Genomic DNA, 25939 nt, shown 5'->3' with positions numbered 1-25939 from the left:
TTTTAAAGGGGCACCGGCCCCTGTTGGCCCCTCCCCAGAACCGCCACTGATCAAGTAGTGTTGTCTACTCACTAAGTTAGAGAATTGGAGACATGTTATTAAGGTAAACAGTATAAGAATAGAAGGTAATCAAGAAGATGAGGTAAAGTGATATGGATTTATTGCACTTTTTATGTCTTAATCATATTAGTCAATAGCAGTTAGATAGTGGGTCGTGTGTGAAGATTGAACACACACAACAAGGTTTGACAGTGATACTAGAGCCGTTTCATTATTTCAATATCTCCTGCTCAAGTACAGCAATCTGACATCCGTATACTGTAAATTAAAGCTGCTGTTGGTAGGAATGGTGTCAAAAATGTTACTTTTTTCTGCTGTGTTTGGAGAAAAGGTCATCAGAAATGATTTCACATATCATTGAAAATCCTTCCTAATTCTTATTTATCTATTATTTAGCCTACTTTTGTTTGTCAACTAGATTGTTTACAGTTTTTTAGAATACATGGCCTAATGCACAACAAAGTTGACATTTTCTGGGTATCCAGGTATGCCCATAGTGTTATGGCATATGTATACAAATAACTGGGGAACGTTATATGTTGTTTTGTTGTATTGTTTTTACTTTTCAATAAATCCTGTTCTTTTATAAATTCTGACCATTGAAAGCATGGTCTTTGCCAGTAGCAAGGGTCACAATTTATTTTTGCAACCCTCTCTAAAAGCTTACAAAACAGTAAATTATTGATTACATAGAAATGATTCTTAAAACGTGGATAACAGTCATGAAAATATTAATTTGAAAACACTGCCACTCCAAAAACTGAATAATCCTTTCTTTTCAAGAAAAATCAAAGATAAACATGGTTGAATCCTAAGGTTTGACCTAACTATCAATCTATGTGCTCTCTGCTCTACAGGGGACATAGAGACAGAGGTGCACTTCCTCCTCCACTGTAGCAGGTTCTCTTTTCTAAGAGATTCCCACTACAGGGAAATTACTGAAATGGTACCAAACTTGCCAACATTAACCCCAGAAGAGAAACTGTCAGTTCTCCTGGGGAAAGGGTCAGCAGCTCTTCTGGCTGCTAAATATGTGTCTGCCTGTCACAGCCTGAGGGACGCACCAGCCCATATTATTTGATTTTAAGTGAAGGTTTTATGAGCATACCGCATCAGGTGAGGACATTTAGATATGCTGTATGGGTGACAACATTGTTTATTAATAGGTATAAAATATGTAATGTAATATGTAATGTATATAATATGTAATGTATATAATATGTAATTATATAATATGTAATTTATATAATATTTAATTATATAATATGTAATGTATATAATATGTAATGTTTATAATATGTAATTTATATAATGTGTAATGTGTATAATATGTAATGTATATAATATGTAATTTATATAATATGTAATGTTTATAATATGATATATTATAATATGTAATGTGTATAATATGTAATTATATAATATGTAATGAATATAATATGTAATTTATATAATATGTAATGTATATAATATGTAATGTATATAATATGTAATTTATATAATATATAATGTATATATGTGTATGAATCGTATGTGCTTTGGCAACAACATGTCTGTTCATGCCAATAAAGCAAATTGAATTGAATTATAAATGTGTGTTGTAAATGTATATGACGTCATCTAAATAATGCCTATACTAATGTTTGAACCATTGAGTATTGACATCCTTCCATGGCCAATTTTATTCAAATATGCCAGGAAATTTGCGTTTTTAGTCTTCTCTTCCAATTTTCGTAATAAACTTTAACATTTTGCATCTCGGCACACTGACGCAAGTGAAGAGATTCCGCATTACGTCATCTCGAAGGCCACATACAGGAGGAAAGCGCTGCCTTGTGTTCAGCTCAGCAGACAGGACGCTACCCGAAAAATTTCCACTACACGAGAGAGCGTATGCGGGGAGAGCGGCTCCTGAAAACGGCCGCTTCGTGCAATGATGCAGCACCTTACACCAAAGAAACCCTGATCGCACTGCAGGACACGACCGGCTGTCGGGTTCCCTGGATGGAAAACAGTGATGTTGCCTCGACATAAATTCTGGTAAGTCCTGTGCAAGTGCGGTGCTGCAGCTGCTGCTGGAGGCTGGCGAGCGGTGGAGCAGCGACCTTAACCTACTTTGTCACTCTGGGTTAAATGAGTTTTACGATCAAGTTGCAGCGACATAATCTAGTAAGAATGGTGATAAAACACCAGAAGGGGAGTAGTAGTGTTTTCATTCAGATGTTTCTCAACAATGCGATCTTTGTCTCTCGTACACACAGGTGTCTCTGACGTGACAGGTGATGCCGTAGCCGAATATGTTGCTTAGGGTGCCTGTTGCCTGTCTTGCTGTCCTCTTACCTTTTTACTAGTAAATGTATGGCGAGTTTCTGGTGTTTGTATTACTGCGCAGAGTATAACAGGACATTGGTTATCCAGGCTTGTGACTGAAATGCAAACATTATTTTCTCCTAGTACAGCATGTTGTATTTCTTCCAGTCAGTGGCATGTCAAGAGGGGTGGCCAAGGGTGGCACTGGCACCCATTGAAATCCAATTGGCCACCCCAGGGGCCACCCCAAAATCCTAAACTATGATTGGCTGTTTGCCTTGTCAGAGATGGTGTTTCTGTTAAAAATCTATAATTTGGGATGAGTTAAAGAGCTGAGAGTAGATTTTTTTATAAATGCCCTCAAATGTGACTTTGAAAAAACATCTTTTGTAAGTCCTTAAAGAATTAAGCTTAGATGATTTATGCCACTTTGTCATTTTTTTTTAAGTCAAAAGGTATAACAACTGTTTAATACTTTAATGAAAGTAGGTTGTGAAGACAGGAAGGGTAAATGTTATTTATTTCTAAATGCTCTGGCCACCCCGGTCAAAAAGTTCTGTACACGCCCCTGCTTCCAGTAATAATTGTAACTCTTTATGGTACTTTAAAAAGCTACATTTCTCTGTTTTTGCAAGAGACTTACTGATATGGAATAGTGTTACATTTGTCACAATAGGTACTCATTGGTAGTGTTGTAAACAACATCACTGCACCAGGGATGTAAGATTTGTTGCTGCACTCTCCTGAAGTTTTGGCCTTTTTGCGGCTGAAACCATGGTGATCATCAGCAGGGGACACATAGAGTGCAGGGCCCAGCAGACATCACCGGCTGGTACCAGACAGGAAGAGAAAAACTGTTTCACTTATACCTACACTAAAGCACAACATTGCTGGCTGCACTGAGCTCTATCTGATTAACCTTAAGTCAATGGTGCAGCCTTTTTTATTCCTGTCAGGAGATGGGATTGGGATGCCAGTGTAGTTTATAGTCTCGTGATGTAAAAATAACTCTGGCCAATCAGTGCTAACAGCTGCAATGAACTGTACCAAGTCGTCCGAACACAAGATTGAGCTGTAACTCAAGTAAGTGCTCGCGTTAGGAAATGTTGCAATCTGTTTACCAAGGGGGGGCATAGAGAAACAGCGCTTTCTATTTCTTATTACACTGCTACAGAAATAGACTCATAATGTAAATAACTGGCTAATAAGACATGGTTTTCATTTGCTGCTCATCCCTAAATTCAGTTGAATAAGAAGCCAACAGAGACTCAGAATAAGATTAAAAATGACAAAATTCTATGAGACCCTTGTTTTGCTTTTGGCAGTCTTACCAGTCTCTTCAGCATGTTAATGTTATGTGATGATTTGGTCTTTTAAGGGCAGTTATTTTCTAATGCTGCCAGTGTGACAGTGCCACAGGGAGAGAGTAATGTTTGCTGGGTACATGCCAGGAATGAGGTTCGGGGTCTGCAACTAGAGAGTGAGTAAAGCTGTTCAAGAATGTGGAGCCTTCTCATTTGTAGTTAAAGATAGAGGCGGCACAGGCTGTGTCCTAGCTGACAGTTTCTAATTTCAGATATCTTCGGGCAGTCTCATGCGTTTGGGATGCTTTTGTTGTAATGTTTTCGTGTAGAAAGCGGTTTGTGTGGTGTACTGTACATATGTTTCCATAGAAGGGTGACTTGGGTTTACAAATAACTTAACTTAGGCAAAGGAAAGGAATACAACCATGGTGCTTTATGAAAGGTATGTTGATCATCTTGTTCCCTTCTCTGTCGTACAATTTGTATCCGCTGTGCTGGTTTAATATCTGCTCTTGCAATAGATTGTATCAATATCAGTTATCTCCGAGACTGAAAACAGAGCACAGAAGGTCACATAGCTGGCATTGAGAATGTGTTTGCTTGGGATGAGGGAAAGGATATCAATGTTGATCTATAAAATAGTGTATATATTTGAACGGCCTAACATTCACTCAGTGTACGTGATGGATGGGCTTGCGTACCCATTACTTTCAATATGACACTTGACTTGTGGCTTCCAGTACTGGCTATCTAAAACTGCTCTCTACTGTCATTGGGGCATTCATCATTGCCTTTGCAATGATTAAATATTCATTTATTTATGCTTGCTGTTGCAGGTTTTTCATTTTCAAAATGTACTATTAAAACCCATAAAATGCAGTTGATATTGGTTCTGAGGATCTTCTGTTCTGCCTTACTATTTTGACATTAAAATTATTACCTTTTCAGTTGTGTCATTGCACTTGATTCTTTAATTATGTGTTAACTTATTCGTTTAATCTTCTCGTTCTTTAACTGGATTTCAAAGATTCCCAAAGCTCTTTAATTGACTGCCGTCACTGACCGCAGTCAAGGAAGGATAGCAAAGAGTAAAAAGTATGCTGTTGTTTGCTTTTTAACATGAGGTGAATTCTAATTTCCACACCACTGGTCTCTGCAGCATAATATTTGGGTCTACCAATTACTGTCAAAGTAATTTGAAATGTCATGCCTGAACGACTGTTTTGCAGTAAAATTGCCAGAATGTCTCTTCCTACCAAGCGTTAAAATATAAAAGATATTGAGTGAAAAACTTTTTTTCTACAAACTTTGCCTGTCTGCAGTGGGAGGTGTGGTGTGTGTTTGTGTGTGTTTGAGGGGGGGCTAGCACTGTGTTTTTACGAATGGAGCGGCTGGGATCTTTGCTGCCATGGCAACAAACCACATGACTAGGTATATTAGATTGCCTTGGACAGTGTGCAGCGAGGCATGGTGTGAGCACTCTCTCTGCTGCTCTGCCCCTTCCAAAGTCTTGTCCTTGTCTTACTTAAGTACCCCACCCACCCCAAACGTTTCTGATAATCACTGTAGTGTGCTACATTCAATTTGCAAATGTATTAAACACATTTTAAAAAGTGAGGTAAGAATATGACTACCAGGGTCAGAACAACCAGCTATGTGACCCAGGGGTAAAATTAGCTGTGGGGCCCTATTTTACCTGTACCTATTGTATAAGTTGTGTCAAAATAGCATGGCAATTTTTCTTGGGGAGGTAGGACCAGCGGTCAATGCTTATTCAGCTAATGTTATTTCCCATGTCTTGAATTATTTTGGAATTAATGGAGTTACACTAAAGGATGAGCTGCAAATGTTATTACTGTTTACCTGATAAGTACAAGATGCTTAAGCTAGCTAAGACACCGCTGCACTGTGAAACAATGCCCTTTGTTTTACAAGGATAATGTAGACTTTTCATGTCGGACATAAAGCAACTATAGCCTTCAAGTTCATATCAAAGACTATCTTTTACAAGGTTACAAATCATTAATACCTAGAGCTTCTAACATTTTATGGTGCTAACTTTACTTTAGTTATCCAGCTAGCTGTAACTGATAAAATCTTCCAGCAGCAGCTGTCATCATATGTAAACCCAGCAGCTGCTTTTGTCAACCATGTTGCCCCTTTTTATAAAAAAAAATTAAAAAAAGGATTTTCTTTGCTTCCTTGGTAACATTTTATTACCCTCATCATAAACTGCATGTTAGCTTGGTAAGTACAGGAAGTTCAAAAGCTGTAGCAACAGTGACTGAGAGTCACCATTTCATTGCTACACTGTGAACCTGGAGTTATCGGTATGGAGCCCTGGGCAGCTCTGTGCTTTGCCTGGTTGTTAATCCAACCTCTGTGGTTGCAACAAGAACATGATATACTGTAAGGGTCAATACTGTAAGACAGCTGTTCATAAGTATTCCTTGGGGAGGATGTAGACATGTAAACAGTGATAATGAATTGATTTATGTGAAATGATAGTTTTACTGTGAGTTACCAAAGGGATGTCTTATATTTATGTATTAGTCAAGTGGAAATGTACCCTTTAAATAAGCTTTAAAAGGCTTCTGAGTATACACAGAGATTTAGTAGTTCTTTTCTAAAGAATGAAGGTGAAAGCAGTTGTATTGTATATTCAGTAATTGAACAATGTAATTATTTAAACTGTCTCTGTTGAGCACAGGTGCACACAGACTCTGACGTGACTTTCTCTCTCCTCTTGATCAGAATGATTGAAGACTGCGTAGGGAGCGGTGACAACATGGCAGATAGAAGGCAACTGTTAGCGGAGATGAGTAAGTGCTAAGGGCCACAGTTCGGTGTGATCTACACCTGACTGTTGTCCCTACTAAACGTGAAAATATAGAATTATTATCTGTAACAGGTTCAGGAAATAGCTCAAGTTTGTCATGTTTTACAGTATTTCTTTAATATTATTTATCAATACTCAGTTTAAAATGTTCCAGAATACCATACCATTTACTTATTTTTCAGTAGGTGTATGTCTTACCTTTAGAATTGAAAGGTCAGCTTATCACGACATACTAAATATGCTGTTTGTTAGTTTACTTCATTTTACATTTGATTGCATAGTTTAGCTCTTGCATATAGTTTGTTGTCTGTATGTTATTGTATTTTTAACTGGAATAATAAAGTTGTTTGAATTTAACTGAATTGTTTAGGGCCTACATACACTCTCCTTCCAGAGTAACGTTTTATCTTTGAACTAGCATTGACATACATACATCCAATGTTATTTAATAACCAGTTATTGTTCCTCAGGGGCTCAAGATTTGGATTCCATAAGGTTATCCACATACAGAACAGCCTGCAAACTAAGATTTGTTCAGAAGAAATGCAATTGTAAGTATGGTTTACAATAACTACATTACTGCCTCCCAATTGAGATGTTTAAAGTCCCTTTCCCTGTTTTTGTATCAGTGCATTTAGTTGACATCTGGAATGTCATCGAGGCTTTCCGAGAGAACGGTATCAACACCATGGACCTCAACGCCGAGCTCTCTGTAGCTCGTCTAGAAGTGGTACTGTCCACCATTTTTTACCAGCTCAACAAGCGAATGCCCACCACCCACCAGATCAATGTGGATCACTCCATCAACCTGCTGCTCAACTTCCTGCTGGCATCATATGACCCGTGAGTAACACATCACACTACAGTCAGCGGCTGGTTGTGTACTTTCACACCTGAGGCTTCTGACGTGAGCCTATGTTGTGTGAAATGTGACCCTGAAGTGTCTGCGAAAGTGGAGCGTAAATACAAACTGTTAACCGTCATATTATCACAACATGCTTTTGTATGAATTTAGTTTTTTAACATGCCAAAAGCTGGGCTTAATATGTTTGAGATGTTAATCACTCTTCTTTTCTTTTAAAGGTTTTACTTTATTGCAAATCCGATGAATCCATAGGCCTTGACTGCTTCTTTTTAAAGAATCTGTGACCAAAATGCAAATGTATTTGCTCCTTTCAGGGAGGGCCATGGCAAAATATCCATCTTTGTTGTGAAGATGGCCGTAGGCACCATCTGTGGGGGAAAAATTCTGGATAAATTAAGATGTAAGCAACACAACAAATACTTTCTATGTTTGTAATTGTGAAAAATGAAATATAAACAACACATTCACTTGTAATAAATCAGCTCATAGTCTTTGTAAAGGTCATTCAGTTTGCAGTCTAAGTAATGTACTGCATTGGAATTTTTAATATAAAATTATTACTGTCTGTATAACCTATATCTCTGTCTGCTTAGCTAAAATGAGAAGCAGTACTGACCTAGCTCTTCGTGACTGGTACAACTCATTATTCGTTATGTGAAGTTTATTACATAATGAGCTAAATCTGTGGGGGCAGTTGAATGGAAAAAAAGAGCCTATGTTGCTACTTTATTATAGCAATTGATTGGAATAACTGCTCTCCTTTGATTTGTTTTCTCAAATAAGTGGGATAATTGTATTGTGTAATGCTGTAATTAGCCGACTGTGGTGACAACTGCTAATTAGTTTGATTCATTTGCATTGTTCCCAGATATTTTTTCACAGCTTTCAGATTCTGCTGGATTATTGGTGCACTCACAGTTTGACCAGTTTTTGAGGGAGGTTCTCAAATTACCCATGGCAGTTTTTGAGGGACCTTCTTTTGGTTACACAGAACAAGCAGCGAGAGCGTGCTTTACACAGCAGGTAACTACAGTGTGATATTAGTGGTTGTGTAATTGTTTTGGAATGACCTTGTCCTGTTAATCTCACTGTCCTCTGCACTGAATGTTTCCAGAAAAAGGTCTCCCTCAATACATTCCTCGATACATTGATGTCAGACCCACCCCCTCAGTGTCTGGTGTGGTTACCACTCATGCATCGGCTCGCCAACGTAGAGAATGGTAAGACACCACACAGAATATTTATAAACTGTAAAATAAATCTGATAAAAAAAACAGGGCTGGGAGGATGTAAAGTTCAGCTTTGCATCATAATCTTGAGTCACATCACACACACAATCAGTCAGGCAGAGAGATGCAAGAAAAACACACACCTTCAGTGGAGAAAATGACCCATAGGGACCTCACACCCTGTGTATGAGAGTGTGTGTTTGTGATGCACTCATCCTCACTAGCATGTCACATGCTTACACATAGTCAGCATGCTGGTGTCGTACTGCTTTGTGCGTATTTGGTCAAAAATGTGAAACGGTTGCACATCTGTCCCTAAGCTAATGGAAATGAATCCTCCAGTCCCTGCAATGTGTTAAATGTCTGGATTTTACAATAACAGCTGTTTGTGTGTATGTGATTGTCCGTTATGTTTGCGTGTTTGTGTGTGTGTGTCTGACCCCTCCTCTCCTCCCCGCAGTCTTTCACCCGGTCGAGTGCTCCTACTGCCATACTGAGAGTATGATGGGCTTCCGCTACCGCTGCCAGCAATGTCATAATTACCAGCTCTGTCAGGACTGCTTCTGGAGGGGGCATGCCAGCGGTTCCCATAGCAACCAGCACCAAATGAAGGAGTATACGTCATGGGTAAGGAGAGGGGAGGAATGGAGGGGGGAGGATGGGAGCAGGCTAAAGGAGGTGTGTCTGCTTTGGACCACTCAGTGAGGCTCTTCTTGCTCAATGTAAAGATGATGCTGAATGTTCCATGCAGGTGACAGTATTCCTTGAATGATGGATGTGTTTATAAAATAAATGAGTGCCTTTGTTTCCTCAGAATAGGCTCATCACTTGTGTTTTTTTTTGTTGTTTTTTTTAGAAATCCCCTGCTAAGAAGTTAACCCATGCCCTCAGTAAGTCACTGAGCTGTGCATCCAGCAGAGAGCCTCTCCACCCCATGTTTCCTGACATGCCAGAGAAACCTCTGAACCTCGCTCACATTGTGTAAGTTAATTTAGTTGTGAAAAGCGTAATCAAACTATGTACTCCTTCTCTGGTTTCTTAAAATGTTCAATCATATCCCCTCAGCTGATAATTATCTTGTTGCTGCCTCTGTGTCTGGAGTGATTCCAGTCAATCTCGTAGGTCAACTGATCAATGAGGCTTAATTATAGCCTTGGGAATGACTGCATCCTGCAACACAGCTGCTACCTTTTCCCAGTCTTGACTGATGTTTTGTTTCATAAATAATAAAAGACGGGCCTACACATGAGCAAACACACTGTAGGACTCTAATGCTGTAATAAAAAAATTGAATATAAATCAGAAATAAGGACCAAACCCAGAATCAAGTGCAAAAGATACCATCTTACTTAACATAAACTAAGAGTTCCTCTTTTAAAATGTCAGTGTTTTCATAACTGTAAACTGTCTTGTGGAGCAGAATGTGGATTTTAAAGTCTGATTACCTTTCAATTCTTTTTTTTAAAGCAAATGCTAATAAAACTTTGCTCAAAAAATTGAAATAGAGCGATATACAGCAGTTTGTGTCACCCAAAAATGTAAGACATGATTCCTTCAGTTTCAACATTAAAGATAATATTTTTTAACATGAAAGATAATTTCTTGTTTTGAGAAAATATATACAGTTGCTGATATATTTGATTAAAGCTACTATTAGCCTGTGATGTTGTCCTACATGTGTTACATTTTCTATTTTTGGAACTTAAAAAAAGCCTTTGTTTTAGCTTTCTAGATTAAGCATATTGCTTGCAGTGTTGGGCAACTCATAATAAATTTTCATTCCTTTTTTCTTGTTCTGTACTTTCCTCAGAGATACGTGGTGAGTTTGCTTTGATTATTTAACACATGACAAAATGTGTCTTTGTGCATTTTGGTACTGTAGATTTGAATCCTTTGTATAGTGCTAATTATAAACTGTTGAGTCCCATTCTGCCTCGCGTACTGACAGTCACTATTGTTCCTTTTTAAACGTTTAAACATTTGCTGTTTGTGTCATTTCAGATATTCAGTCCATTGCATGCTCTCATTGTTCATCCCACCCCACGTATCTAATCATATCTGACACTTCCTCATAAATTAACTGCAGAAGATCTGCCAATATGTAAAATGAGCAATAATATAGCTGTAGGAAATCCATACTGTTAAATAATAAATGAAAAAAGAAAAAGGAGGAAGTATTTGCTATCTTCCTGACATGATAAACTATTGTTGTCAGTTTTTAACTAAAAAACTGTTCCTTGTCTAGGCCACCGAGACCAGTGAACTTCACCAATGACTACGCACTCTCCCACTCCATGCCTACATCAGGGAACCCTTACTCCACCAAAAAGTGAGTGAACAGCCGTAACAATGAATGTCCTGGATTTTACAGCAGATCTTTTCAATTTGCCAAACTCCCTAAAGGCCCAGTGCCCTGTAGACTCAGTGACCCACGCTGTCTTTATTTCCTTGCCTTTATTTTCCGGAGTGTGTGTATGTGTGTGTGGGGGTTTGTGCGTTTGTGAACATTTGTGTATTACTGTGCTGTTTTTCCTTTTTTGTATTTCTTTCTTTTGCTGAATGTAAAAAGTTTGCCTCACAGCAGGGATAATGATGTTGAGATAAGAAAGCCCCTGACTGGGGCTGCTCCACATCTGTTGAAAGGTAAAGGGTAAGTGTCAAAGGTGTGCGGCTGAAAAAGCCTCTGTAGCTCAAATGCATGTGTGAACTAATATAGATAATAACCAAAGGGTATTAGCTAGAATGCGAATCACTCTCTGGAAACTATTAGTGAACCAGTTTCCTCCTGGAGGGGTTTACAGGGTTGTTGTACTTAAGGACGCCGAGTTAGTTGCTAGGTTAGCATGTGTCACAAAGATTATTAGCAATAATGTTTGAGTGTCTATTACAGGCCTTTCATGGGTAATACTTTTTCTCATATGAGCCTGCTAAAATTGAGCTATTAGTTGGTTTCTATTAGGATACATATCTTCACTGTTTGTTTATATTGTATGTAAATAATTTTTAACTCTGCACTTGCACTTGCTGAGGACAGCGTTTCCTTTGGGAACGCTCATCCCTTTCAGAACTTGAGGTTTTAGAAGAGTGGTGTTCTTTATATTATTCTACATGTACATGTCAGCACAGCTGCAAATATCATAGTGTTTATGGCAAACACTTATATTTTTAATACCAGACATCCTAGAATAGCTTTTCATTAAGTCAGAAATATTATAAATATTTGTTTATTGCAATTGTGTAAAGTTGAGATAAAAAGTGATTGTATCTCTCGGGTAAAATGTCCACATCTTTCAAACTTGATGCCCTGGTTGGTCATGAAGGGTTTCTGCTGAAGCTTTACCGCTTTGTTCTGGGTTTTTTGTCTGACAATGGATTTAATAATTAAATGTGTATTATGGAATGGGTTAGGGAATGAGGTGTCCAATTACTGTTGAACTTATCTTCACTAAAAAGGGTATCTACCTGGAATCAAATACTTGTAACTCACAGACAAAGTAAAGTATCTATCTAGACCAAATAATCTTTATTTTGAACCTTCCACTGTCACCCAAAATACAGATTCACTTTGTTGGCTACTGCTACATGCAAACATCAACCTAATATTTATTAGCAGATCAACTCTCATTTGTTAAGTTATTTCACCTCTGATATAGATTAGTATTGTGAAGGAAGTTGAGCATGTGCAGCACTTGAGTTCAAGAAAAAAGATGTAAATGCTTATTGTATTGTATTGTATTAAATTAGATTTTGCTTGTGGCTACATGTTCACAGTTTTGAGGCCAAAATTGGTGGTCGAGGTAAAGTGGTATCAAGTGTTTCCTCAATAGTTTCATTATTAGGTGTCTGGTAAAAAAAAAAGTTAACTTTTCAGTTAACTAGCAATGAAGATGAATAAGGAGAGAAATTATCAAAGCAGCTTAAACTACAGCTGTACTGAGGCTAAGTACAATAAGGAATAAATCTGGATGGATTTACGTTGAATTTCTTTGTTGCTGCTGTTTGAGCTGTTTTACAGTCATAGCTAATTCCTTATTAATCCCTTGCTTGTAATGGCTGCTATATGACATGGTGATGCAGGGGGAGAGCCTATATAAATATTGGACAAGACTGATGTGCTTAATATGTCTTGAGGGGTGGATTGTTTGATTAAAGAATAATTATTTGCAATAGTTTTAGTAGTAGAGGACTGAGTGATTGATGCTTGCAGAATGTAAACAGTGCATGTAGCTTGTAGACTGTTTTTCTGGGCATGTCCTTAATCGGGCTCTTAGCCTTCATCGGCGGTGTCTCTCCCAAACATAATAAGGCCTTGTTTCTCTCTAGTCAGCCATGAATGGCAGCTTTTCAGCCACTCTCCTCCTCCTCCTCCTCTTTTGTTACCGTCTCTCCTGTCTCTCTCTTTTTGTCCCTCCATTGTCACCTGTGTAATGTAATGTTTTATGTCTTGTGAAACCCTGCACTGTTCCAGGTTGAACTACAACCTTGATGTCGCAGATAGACTTGCTGATGAACATGCTCTGATTGGCTTCTATGTGAATCTACTCCAAAACAACCCCAAAACATGGTTAGTTGGTGCATGGTGCTGTGTTTGCCAAACACCAGTGGAAACTATGTGCTCTGCTGAACTGCCACCTCACAATCTCTCCCCTAAACCAATTTATTCTCAGTTTTCCAACACAGTACTTACAACAAGAAAAAGTTTAAATTGGATTTCTTTCCAGTGTGTAGTGTGTTCCAGAATTTAGTATAGCTGATTCCCAAAAACACTTTGTTACAGAAATGTTAAAGAAGAAAAATGCAAATAATCTCCATATTTGTTAGATTAAAATTATAAATACTAAGGGCTGATTAATTATTGTAATTTATCTTCAAAATAAGGTTTTGTATGTGTGCGTGTGTGTGTTTATGGGTCAGTACATTTTTAACACTTTCAGAGACCTGCTTTTCTTATACAAGATCCTCAAGGTAAATGTAGAAACTTTCTCTATGGACTTGGATTTCAAAGCATTATTTTTGGCATTTGATGGTCATACATGTGTTTAAAAATGACTGCATAGGAAGAAAGGGTGTAACTTATTTACATGAGGGGTTAGCAAATGCACAGCTATCAGCTAACACCAGAATAGCTTGCTTAGCAAGGTGCAGATGTAACAGTAACTGATCCTAGGGTTTCTACATCCTGAAGTACATTTTAATGTAAATGGGACAACAATTTGCAAAATGAACTTAATGGTGTATTGAAGTAACTTAAAATGACTGAGACCCGAACCTCATTTGGATAATAAACTGGCAGCAACCTCTGGTGTTGAAAAATGTGGAAGCCAGTGTGGAAGTGCAAAGAAACACCATTCCTGTTCACTTGCGGCTGGCTGCAAAAGCCCAAGAATCCCCTTAAAGTCCCATATTAACACTCAACTTTTTTTTTTACTGCTGAATAAACATGTTTACAGCCTGGCACAAAAAACAGTCTATGCAGCTAATTTTCATATTTATATATTTACAGACTCTACAGGATATGATTTTTTCCCAACACATCCTTTAAGATCATTTAAAGGCTGGAGGTTATACAGATATTTGTATTTATGAGGGGTACGGCTGAGTTGACTGACAGGTAGGTGCAATGGAGCTGTTTTTCGAGGAGACCAAAGGCCTGCCTCAGCTCCACCTTGTTGCCTTAGTCTACAGTCGTATGAAAAAGTTTGGGCACCCCTCTGAGGCTGCATAATAATTTACTCTGTCTTCACAGAAAATGATCAAAGTGGCATTTCATTCATTTTCTAATCAAAGCTGAGTACTGGGGTGTTTTCCAGACAAAAACTTTAAGTGCGGCAATATTAAATTGTATGAAAATAAATCAGATGTCAAAAATAGGCTGTGCAAAAATGTGGGCACCCTTATCATTTTATTGATTTGAATACCTGTAACTACTTAACACTGATTTATTGGAACACAAAATTGGTTTTATGAGCTCATTTAGCATTGAACTTCATAGACAGGTGCATTCAATCATGATAAAAGGTATTTAAGGTGGCCAATTTCAAGTTGTTCTTCTCTTTGACTCTCCTCTGAAGAGTGGCAACATGGGGACTTCAAAACAACTCTCAAATGACCTGAAAACAAAGTTTGTTGAGCATTACGGTTTAGGGGAAGGCTACAAAAAGCTATCTCAGAGGTTTCAGCTGTCAGTTTCCACTGTGAGGAACATAGTGAGGAAATGGAAGGCTACAGGCACAGTTCTTGTTGAGTTCAGAAGTGGCAGGCCAAGAGAAATATTGGAGAGGCAAAGGCAAAGGATGGTAAAAATGGTCAAAAAACCCCCACAGACCACCCCCAAAGACCTACAGGATCATCTTTCAGCAGATGATGTTAATGTCCATCATTCAACAATCAAGCGCACATTGCACAAGGAAAAGCTGATGGGAGAGTAATGCGGAAGAAGCCTTTTCTGAGCACACGGACAGAAACAGAGTCCCTTGAGGTATGCAAAAGCACGTTTGGACAAGCCAGCTTCATTTTGGAATAAGGTGCTGTGGACGGATGACACAAAGATTGAGTTATTTGGGAATAACAAGTGCCGTTATGGATGGCGGCGAAAGAACAACATTTCAAGAAAAACACTTGCTACCCACAGTAAAATTTGGTGGAGGTTCCACCATGCTGTGGGGCTGTGTGGCTAGTGCTGGTACTGGGAATCTTGTTAAAGTTTAGGGACGCATGGATTCCACTCAATATCAGCAAATTCTTAAGAATAATGTTCAAGAATCTGTCACAAAGTTGAAGTTACGACGGGGCTGGATATTTCAACAAGACAACGACCCAAAACACTGCTCAAAATTTTCTCAACAAGTACAATGTTCTGGAATGGCCATCCCAGTCCCCAGACTTGAATATCATTGGAAATCTGTGGGATGATTTGAAGCGAGCTGTCCATGCTCTGAAACCATCAAGCCTAACTAAACTGGGGATGTTTTGTAAGAAAGAATGGCCAAAATAACTTCATCCAGAATCCAGACACTCATTACAGGTTATAGAGAGCATCTAGTGGCTGTTATTTTTGCAAAAGGAGGCTCTACTAAATATTGATGTGATTTTTCTGTTGGAGTGCCCAAATTTATGTACTTGTCTAATTTTGCTTTGATACATATTGCACATATACCGTTAATCCAAAAAACATAATTTCACCACTGAAATATTACTGTGTCCATCAGTTATTTGATATATCAAAATTAAGTTGCTGATAAAAACACCCAATGATTTATAAATGAAAATAATGGAAATGGTCAGGGGTGCCCAAACTTTTTCGTACAACTATGTTGACCGAAGTTAAGTTGAGTCAGCATTTCCAATATGGCGACTGCCATCATTGGGCTTCAAATCGTCAAGTACAAAATCATTGTGTGGTGTCATAGAGACTATTTCTATACTTAAACTGTCTAAGTGAATAAATGAAGTAAGGTACATTTTTTTTTAGAGGATTTATGTTTGCAGTTAGTGGACTCCCCTCCTGCTGGTCATTAAAAAGAATGCAGGCTTTGGGCCATTACACATTTACTGCAATTTTCACATCAAAGGGTACATATTTTATGCTGGAAATACTAATGTGTGGCCTTTTTTTTGTCACCAGTTATACGGAAGACTTATCATTGTGATGAGCAACATAATGATCAGGGTGCTTCTATTTTTTTCTGTGCACTAATATGCTTGGCATTTGAATGTTCAATTTGAACTACCTCAATTATATAAGCATCTTTTAGAACATCAAATGTCTCCTTATTTAAGTGCATTAAAGTGTTTTTAGGTTATGTTTCCCTGCAAATATGTACTGCACTATTTTATGGTATTAGTGATCATGCTGTACAAGAGGCCATAAAAAAAACAAATGAATACCTACCTCCCCTTTACGTAATATCCCAGCTGCATTCTTGCTTTTGTGGTTTTACGTAAGTAGCTTAGCATGACATTCGCCTCTTTAGTAAATCATATTAAGCTTTTCTGACAGAGAACTAAACTGACTTTTGAACAAACTAAACTTTGCTGGATTTTTTTTCCCGCTTTTATTCCGTCATCTCTGTGTAGTCACTGTTTCATGTTGTGAATCCCATCTCCATTTTCCTCTTTAACAGTTTGCTGGAGAGCAGTAACCATCAAGATGAAGAGCACAGTCTCATCGCCCGCTATGCTGCCAGACTGGCTGCTGATGCTGCGGTGAGATATACTGTATATAAGACATTTATGGCACACCGTGTCTTGGCATCTTTCATTGGTGTCTCCTGCAAAAAACTTGATGAGAAGGTTTGACATATGCTGCTTGTCTACCTTTGGGGGTTTCATTCTTTGTCATATCAAAAATGATGAAGGGATTTACAGGTGGTGATCACTCCTAACCTGACGTGTACGCCTGTTTATGTTTGGATCAGGTCTTGATGGATGGCTGGTGACTTGTCTGTTTTGTTCCCTCTCCTGTGAGATATGAGATAAGGTAGACAATGACATCATCCTGAGGTAAATCTATGTCACGTGATGTCTCTTGCTTGGTTTCACCGACAGGCTCAGCAGCACAGGGTCCCCACAGACCTCCCCTGCTCTCTGGATGCCAACAAACAGCAAAGACAGCTCATCGCCGAGCTTGAGAGCAAAAACAGGTTAGGGACGAGTGATTTGTTGATGCTGTTCAATTTGTTTTTGTTTTTTCTCTTCTTTTCTTTTCAAACTTGACAACAAGAATTTCACATTGAAATAAAAAGGTCCTGGGCAGACTAGACCAACAAAACCTTTACACGAACTGTACAAATGCTGAGTAAAATATACACTTGAAAAAATGCCAGGTAAGACAAGTCAGTAATTTATTATTTTGGCTTATGAGATATAGTTTGCATAGCTGCTTTAAGGATTGTTAAAAAAAATAGCACTGACAAAAAAATATTTTCAATCAAGTTCAATGAAATCAAAAGGAAAGGGTTATTAATGAAACCGGGGGTGGCAAAAGTGAAATTATAGGTCACAATGAACAAAAAGATTTTCATGCAACTATGACAACATTTTAAACAATGCAGTGCATACTTTAAATAAAGGTCTGTAGCATTTTCACATCCTTTTCTAGTTTTTTTAGTATGCAACTTCACTGATTTGATGCACCTGAAACACAGTGTCAGTCAATAAAGCATACAAACCAGCACCAGATTGCAAACTAAGTTAGCCACTAGCAGTTTCACATGGTGAACTCAAAAAACAACAAACAGAAATTTTCATCTGGAGTGGGTGGTGACCAACTGGCTTAATAAGAGCAATTATTCATCAGGTGGAGACAAACTAATGTTGCCCTGAATCTTCTAAATATGTCACCAACTAATGGTTTAAAAAGTATTGTTCTTTTAACCTGATACACCTGATACAGTTGCAAAAGAAAAAGCTTTGTTCAGATACGTTTCAGTTGGTAGGATCTGTGGGATGTAAATAGGCAGTTTTTTGTGGAAATATATCAATAATTATATTTTCATTCATGTTAAACAAACTGACAGCAAGACTATTCTTTATGTCAGCTTAGAATGAGCTCGATATATTTCTAAAGGGGCACGTAATGTACACAGAGATGGCCTTGTCTCTAGAGTAGCCCAGAATGAGTCACATAATGCTTCTTAACTGTCATCAACTCAGTGCCGTATAGATAAACTGTGTCTGAAACTCAACCTGGGGTTCTAATCATGAGCATCTTTGCCTGTTTCAGAGAAATCTTGCAGGAAATCCAGCGGTTGCGCCTCCAACATGAAGAGGCCTCCCAGCCACCTCCTGACAAGGGCCAGCATAACCCAACCCTGCTGACTGAGCTACGACTTCTCAGGTAACTCTACCTGCTTTAATCCCGCACCAAACAGGGCTTTTAACAGACATTTGTATTGCTTGTGCTGCAAGAGAATGTAGAATAATTGCCTGCTTTATTCTGGTCAAGTAAATAAAATATGTAAGAGTTTAAAGGTGCCCAAAATCATTTTCATGGAGTGGACATTATTGTATCATCACACTGTTCAATTTGTTTCCTGTGCTAGGCAACGCAAAGATGAGCTTGAACAAAGAATGTCTACTCTGCAGGAGAGTCGGAGGGAACTCATGGTGCAGCTGGAGCAGCTAATGATGCTTCTTAAGGTAATACAGATGTGTGTTTCAGCTCTTTGACTTCACATTGCTCATTGACGGTTAAGATGCCTTCATAACTACAAAACAAAGACATGATCCGTGTCCTGGGGGAGGGAACAACAAAGGTTTAGGATTAGTTGTGTTTGCTGTTGCTTGTAGATTTTACTTCTCATTTTGAAATAGGAGGTAACAATATGGCTAGATTAAGGATTAATCATGTTTTAGATTTTTTTTTCTAGCTCACTCAAGCAAAATTAAGAAAAAGCTGCACAGAGCAGATGAGAAAATGTGAGAAATTACCTGATATGTCCTTTAGAGGGTGCACTAATGTGGCATTCTTCGTAGAAGAGTCATACATAAATATGGTCAGTGATTTTTTTCTTTAAGATGAACTTTGTTAACAGATCAATATTTAAATATAAAAAACTGTTTAAGTCCAATATTTAAAATATTGTTGACCTGTACTTGTAGGCTTCAAAGATCTAACAGGTGAGTTTTAAAGGCGCAGTGTGCAGGAAGAAGCAGCCTTTAGCTGAACAGACTTGGTATGATTGGAATATAATATTCATAAGTATGTTTAAATTTGTGTAAAGTCCCCTGAATATATATTTAAAAAATGTTAGCTTAGAACGAGCCTTTTCTGTCTTTATAAGGAGCAGGTACCCCTCCATGGAGGCTGCCATCTTGCACAACCATGTTTCTACCGTAGCACAGAATGGACAAAGGTTAACATACGCGTTTTTGTATTAAGTGGGTGACCATGTGGAATTAACTGGTTGGAAGAAGAACACAGTGATAGTTCTGCATCACAGGCTTCTTGTCCTTGAAGGCCACAGTCACTTCAGAGACAGGAGGCGTGAGTAAGGGAGTGTTTCAATCTATAATCTGACCGCTAGATATACTTTAATATTCCCATTTCTAAACACTGTAGCTTTAAGTGAAAGTAAGCTCCGATGATGTGTTTTCAGCCCTTTTTTAAAATAACTATTGTTCTTTTCACACTTTAAATGATTAACATCACCCCTTATAATAAAGATTTTATTAAATTATGATACATATACCTTAGATTAGTGATGTTCTGCCAAGGTATCTTGCACTGCCAGGTAGACGATTTAAGATATTAAGAGTGGGATTATGCTTCATTGATCCTCACAAGACAACAGGTCTACTCCCCTGTAAGAAAGGATAACCTTTGGTGCGAGAATATCTTCTGCAGCGAACAAGACAGGAGCTCTTCAAAGCCTACATAAACTGCTTACCATACTGGCTTAAGAGTGGAGGATATCAATCTAATTAGCCTAAAGGGATCAATGTTAATCCATTAAACTTGCATGAGGATGCCACATGCCTGTCACATCCTGAAGAAAACACTGATTGGATTCTTTTTAGAAATACTCATGAGCCATAAAATATTGTTTTTTTCAGCTGGAGGAGGAGAGAAGAGCAGCTGTAAGTGTGAAACTGTGGAGAACAAAGACACTAAAACTTGGATTGCATGTTTGAAATGAATACTTTGCTACTGTCAGGGGAAAACTTTGTATCTTCTAAATGTTGGCCTTTATCAGGAGACTACACAGGCTCTGTAACTCTTAAGATTTTATGACATTTGGAGATTCATTGTATTCACCAGACAGCTATTTCTTGGTGTGTAGTCTGTGTAAATAATTTGAAGAGTTTTAGGACATCTTCTCTTTAACAGCATGTTGAGTACTACAGATTCTCACATGATAGCAAATGCATCCTCTGTGTGTATTATATTTCTAGCATGTTTCCAATGTCTGTTACTCACAAGCCCACTGAAGTTTCCTTCAGGGACAAATTAGTTTCTTTGTTGACTTCAAAAAAATATTGAACTGGAATGTTTGGAGCTGTTTTTTGGAGTTTGACTTCTTTGCTGTGATTTGAGCTTAAAACGAAAGGAGTAACTTGTTGCACTGCACTTGGAGGGTTTGCTTTGATGGGAAACCCTTTTATCCAGAATATATTTTATGCTTCAGCGTTCTCTGTTAACAATGCCAGCACAGTGGCACTTGTTAACAATAAAACCGTCTGTTTTTTGTTGCAGACTCAGGGTCCCGGCTCTCCACGCTCTTCCCCCAGCCACACCATCAGCCGGCCGATCCCCACACCAATCCAGTCCAACTCTGCTGTCACGACCCCGACGCACACACCTCAGGACTCACTGATGGGCGTTGGAGGGGATGTTCAGGAGGCCTTTGCTCAGGGTAACACTGCTATATGGTTGTAGATATGGTGTCCAAAATATGGTTGGAAGTTACTTTTAGTTCACGTTGTCAAAATGCTTTTTGGCATATTTCAAAGGTCCTAGAAGAAATCTGAGAAACGACTTACTCATTGCTGCTGACTCAATCACCAACACAATGTCATCACTGGTTAAAGAACTCAATTCAGGTAAAAAGAAAGAAAGAGAAAAAAACATGTATTTGCCTACTGTTTTACATAGAGCTGCTTTAAGATGCTTTTTGCTTCACAGAAGGTGGAAGTGAGACTGAGAGCATTGTGGATTCAGACTTTGGACGTGCTGATCTACTGGCCACAAACTCTTCAGACCCCCTCTTTGAATTTAAACCAAGGTACTTCTCAGATACACTGTGGTGAATTCACTCAAACACCTTCACATGGCTCGTGCCCAGATTTCTGGCCATCACCCCCCACAGGCTGTTTAACCTCAGAAACTGAGGGCTAATCTCTCACACATGTGTATTCTATCTGTTTATTCAGAAAAATGGTTTTTAATTGTGCTTTTTTACATTTTCACATTAAATAATATCATAGTATTTGCATCCCGCCAACACAATATCTCTCAGAGACTTGCCAACAACCCAAAGCTGAAGTAGGAAATTGCAAGTGCTGCAATAAAACACCATACTACTACTACTATTGTTGAGAGAGAAAAAACTGCCAAACTTGACTGTCGGTCGATGGCCCTGCAACATCTGTAAGAGAGTTTTCAGCATTTCTAAAATCCTCTGATTCAGAAATGCTGTTATTAGAAATTAAAGGTCACATTTGGTCATAGTACCTCCAGTTTTCAGTAGCACCCCTGATCTTGTATCCCATTTTAAACTGCCGATGTCTGTTGTAGGAGTTCCAGCGCGGCTGAGGAGAGCTTCGAGATTGACCTGGAGCAGCAGCTGGAGGACGAGCTCAAGCTGGAGGAGCTGATGAAGCACAGACAGGAATCAGACAAAACGTGCATGGTGAGTTTGAGCTTCCAAGACTGTACTGGAGATAAAGGGAGACATATTGTGTATTCAGAATCATTGAATCACTCTTAGTCATGTATTCTTATATACTGTCTGAGTGTGTTTCTGTTTTGTTTTTTCCATACAGTTGACTCTGCAGCAGTAACCGTGTTGGTCCAGGTGACTGGTAAGTGCCTGAAAACTTGGATATGGACTTAGATGGACTAATTATCAACACTTGCAGTGTATAGTCAGAATATTTTAACATGCACAACAATGTTGACAAAATAACTTCTTTCAATTTGGGATATAGTGGAGTGCTTGTTGAAGTCACTCCACATTAAATTCACTTCACTTTTTGAAACAGGAGTTTACACCAACTTTTTACAGTGTATGGTCAGTACAGAGCGAGGGACATGTCAACAAAGTAAAAGCTAAAAAATGGAAATGGTAGAGTGCACAGTTTTTTAATGTAAACCAGACCCAAGCCTAGAGTCTCAGACACTCACTGTCAGAACTGTACCACACACCGTAACATATTATAACATATTGATATAGCCTGGCGTCGCCATACTAAGTTGCAAGCAAACAACATAAACAAATATGCTAACTAGACTAGAGGCAGTCAGAAACAGACATGTTTGGATATCTCTCCATTGGTTTCATGCTAGCAGTGTTCACGCGCACTGCTATTTTGCCAGTGGCGTGAAGAGCTGTAGTGGGCGGGGCCACGGCCTGAACGACAATTATATCGTGGAAGGGAAGAAACAAAAGATGTGCTTCCTGTTTTCAAAAGGGAGGCATCAAAACACTGTTAAAATCAATAAGTATCCGTGCTAGCTGAGTGTAATTGTATTGTTTTATATAGTTAAGGAACTTTTGTAATGGTAGGTCCAACAAAACTTGAACTGCAGATATGACAAACTGTAATCATGAAAAAACATATTTATTTTGCACAAAAATCATACAATATGGTATTTGCATTTGTCAAAAACTGGACAAAGGCTCATCTTAATTTTCAGAAAGAAAATGTGATTTATTTGCAAGTACTTAATTTATGGAATATTTATGTGTTTCTGAAACCACCAATCTTACTTTCTGTGTTGACTTATTTTTTACACCAAGTCAGTGATAACATTTTCTGTATTCTTAACAGGTGAGCAATATGAAAAGCAACAATAGTAGAAGACACTGGACAGGATAACACTGGGCCTGCAGTACATAGCACTGAAGATATGGAGAATTTAAGTTGAACAAATGGCTGAATCCAACCATAGATTACATTTATGTGAAGATATATTTTTTAACTAACCACATATTTAAGGTAATACTGTGAGCTGATGTAAAGAGATTAATTAGGGATCTGTCTATTATACCACTGGTGCCATAAAACCACATGACTTTGGGGAATTCTTTCTTGATTTATAGCCTTTTTTATATGATTTGTCAAGCAAATGTACAACTTCAATGTTAGTACAGGGTTGCAAACGTGATTAAGTAATGATTTTAAGTTCTAATGTTTTATGAAAATAGTGAACCAGGTTTATTTGTCATCTGATCTAAGATATAAACCTGAGATCAAGTCAAACTTGAAGTTTTAGATGATCAAATTGCAATATTTTGTAAATGTCTAACTCAGAAAAATGTACCACTATTCCATAGATTTCTTACTGTTTCTGTCGAGTGGCTTTTTTTATTGACTTTTTTGGAGCAGGCTAATCAGATATTTTTGTTTTATTTGATACGTTATCGTAATGCACACTGCCTTAGCTGATTGGATGGCCTCTTTAATGAGCTCATTCAAACTGTCAATGCAGCATGTATAGCTAGCAACAAGACACAGTGCTCAGGTGCATTGCTGGCTTAATTCACTGGACAAATCAGGTTTAACTCATCCAATCTGATGTAAAGAAGTGCGTTTATCTGTAGAGGGATCTGCAACACTACACTGTCTACATATATTGTAAATTGACCATGAAAATAGATGGATTGATTAGATTAACAGAGAATTCGAGTACTCTTAATTACTCAGAATCAAAGGTTTGCACTGTAAAGAGCATTGATCAAATTGTGTTTATCTTCAATTGTTTACGAACAAAGGTTTGGCCACAGGTCATTTGCCATTTTGTCAGTTAACAGCACTGCTCTCACAGAGAGATCATGGTGTGTCCTGCACACCATTATTCACAATTGTGATATAGTTTCTGAGTGTGCGTGAAACTAAACTCAGTCGCTTTAGAAAAAGTGGCAAGCCAATCTAAAAATCATAAATGTGTGAAATATATCTGGTTTGATTTTTGAGCAAGTTCATAGCAGTGATTTTGCATGGTGGTGATACATAATAAAGTGTTGACACAAAATCTGTTTTTTTTTTCTTTTTGCCTATGAACTCCTTTTCTCTTCCTTTTCCATTCCAAGACTGCACACTTCAATTGGCTGGGTTTGGCAGAGCACATTTATTATCTGTCATAAATGCACTGTTGGCTGCCCTCAACCTATTGTCTATAATTCATCACAGACCCACCGTCTGAGGTAACATTAAAGCAGCCAACCGACAGTGAATCTCATGTGAATTTTAGGAATTATTTTTCTCTCAGCCTCAGGCAGTGTAATCTGAATATGAATGAACTCTTTTTAATCTTTAAAATCATTATATCACAATGTATTTTACATATTATTTACAGGATCGATCCATACCATCCATTGTGGTATCCAACACAGTCACAATTAAGTGTTTTCACAATATCTGTTTTCTTTATCAGGTCTATTTTGAGTCTGCTTTATCATATGTGTAAGAAAAGCCGCCTTCATAGTGCAGGGTACCCTGTGTTTTTTATCAAGTGCATGGCTGCTCCCTGGTGTCAAAATAGGAGTAGTGCAGTTGAGTCAGCTGCTGGATATCAGCGTTTTAAATCAAAGATGCACACTTTGTTTTCCTCTGTGCAAACTAGTTTGGGTCTTTGAGAAGATTAAGAAATCTGGTTAATACGAGAGTAATCATTTTGCAACAAAACTTTAAGATGCTGACTTAGCAAGTCCCATCGTTACTAAAGGAGTGTCAGAACGTGCAGGTCGTTTACACGTGGTAACCTAGAGCAGGGGTTCCCAAACTTTTCAGCCCATGACCCCTAAAAGTTTGCCAAAGACTTACGACCTCCACTGTCCCTCTAAGTGATTTAATGTGGCTTCATTTAGCTGGTCTGCAGAAAATTGGCCTACCTATATAAGCATGTGGCTGTGTTTCCTATGAATTCACCTAGGGGTCATCTAACAAAAAAAGGTAGAAAACTCCTTACATTTTCTATCTTCAAGGTTTTATTTAAAGTTTAGCTACTATTTTTGTCGATATTTTTTACTGTAATGGGTAAAATTAACAATTTTTAGATAACATGTCATTCAACTTTTTTTGTTGCATTTTTTCAGTATTTCTTTGTTCACCACAAGTTAACAAATTATGTATAAGTAATACAAAACCAACAAAGAGAAGAAAAAATTGATAAATACAAAAAAAATAATGATAATAATAAACAAATAATAATAATTAACTGTACAGACAAAAAGGAAGATAAACATAAGAAAACAATGTAAATAAACAAAAATGTATAATAATAATAATAATAATAATAATAATAATGATAATGATAATAATAATACCTATTTTTAGATAACTTAGAAAAAAAACATTCTGGAAGACGTCTCACGACCCCCCAATAGTGTATTGCGACCCCCCAGAGGGTCCCGGCCAACACTTTTGGAACCCCTGCCCTAGAGGACACTGATAATTAGCTAGGATCAATTCATACAGAAAAAATACTGTTTGTTCCATGTGATGTCAAGTCAAAGTCTATGTTGAGAAAATGAATAATAGTTGTTACATGAAAAGTTGTTGTGGAAAATAAGCATCACAAGTGACGTCTTTTTTATGCGTCCATAAAAACCCAACAAATTTGTGTTATTAGAAATTAAATATATTTATATATCAGTCTGTGATAAAT

General features: G+C 37.9%; 1 protein-coding gene across 5 annotated transcripts; it reads left to right on the top strand.

Annotated features, from left to right (window-relative positions):
- The first annotated feature begins 1873 nt into the window (after positions 1 to 1873).
- On the top strand, positions 1874 to 24304 carry dtna (dystrobrevin, alpha). 5 transcript variants are annotated; one of them, XM_034703961.1, is made up of 22 exons: positions 1874 to 2100; positions 6429 to 6496; positions 6984 to 7064; positions 7143 to 7356; positions 7693 to 7778; positions 8247 to 8401; positions 8493 to 8598; positions 9068 to 9234; positions 9464 to 9588; positions 10418 to 10426; positions 10853 to 10936; positions 13076 to 13171; positions 16731 to 16812; positions 17155 to 17249; positions 18332 to 18445; positions 18651 to 18747; positions 20804 to 20963; positions 21061 to 21150; positions 21233 to 21332; positions 21845 to 21959; positions 22093 to 22131; positions 23101 to 24304. In XM_034703961.1, exons 2-21 carry the CDS (start codon positions 6430 to 6432, stop codon positions 22108 to 22110), a joined length of 2061 nt encoding a protein of 686 aa, XP_034559852.1. In that variant the 5' UTR covers positions 1874 to 2100; position 6429; the 3' UTR covers positions 22111 to 22131; positions 23101 to 24304. The 5 variants fall into 5 exon arrangements, with proteins under 5 accessions (XP_034559852.1, XP_034559855.1, XP_034559851.1 ...); XM_034703960.1 differs by lacking the exon at positions 1874 to 2100 and adding an exon at positions 5977 to 6083; XM_034703962.1 differs by lacking the exons at positions 1874 to 2100; positions 13076 to 13171 and adding an exon at positions 5977 to 6083.
- The last annotated feature ends 1635 nt before the right edge of the window (positions 24305 to 25939 follow it).

This window comes from Notolabrus celidotus, chromosome 15, assembly GCF_009762535.1.
Source record: "Notolabrus celidotus isolate fNotCel1 chromosome 15, fNotCel1.pri, whole genome shotgun sequence".
NCBI lineage: Eukaryota > Metazoa > Chordata > Actinopteri > Labriformes > Labridae > Notolabrus > Notolabrus celidotus.
The sequence above is the reverse complement of the archived record's forward strand: the minus strand, read 5'-3'. Positions and strand labels throughout refer to the sequence as shown.

Bases quoted from the DNA above. Each gene is read 5' to 3' on its own strand.
- dtna (XM_034703960.1), top strand. From the start codon at position 6,007: ATGGAGCCCTGGGCAGCTCTGTGCTTTGCCTGGTTGTTAATCCAACCT. The intron at 6,084-6,428 runs GTAAGGGTCAAT...CCTCTTGATCAG, and splicing joins CAACAAGAACATGATATACT to AATGATTGAAGACTGCGTAG. The intron at 7,065-7,142 runs GTAAGTATGGTT...TTTTTGTATCAG, and splicing joins TGTTCAGAAGAAATGCAATT to TGCATTTAGTTGACATCTGG.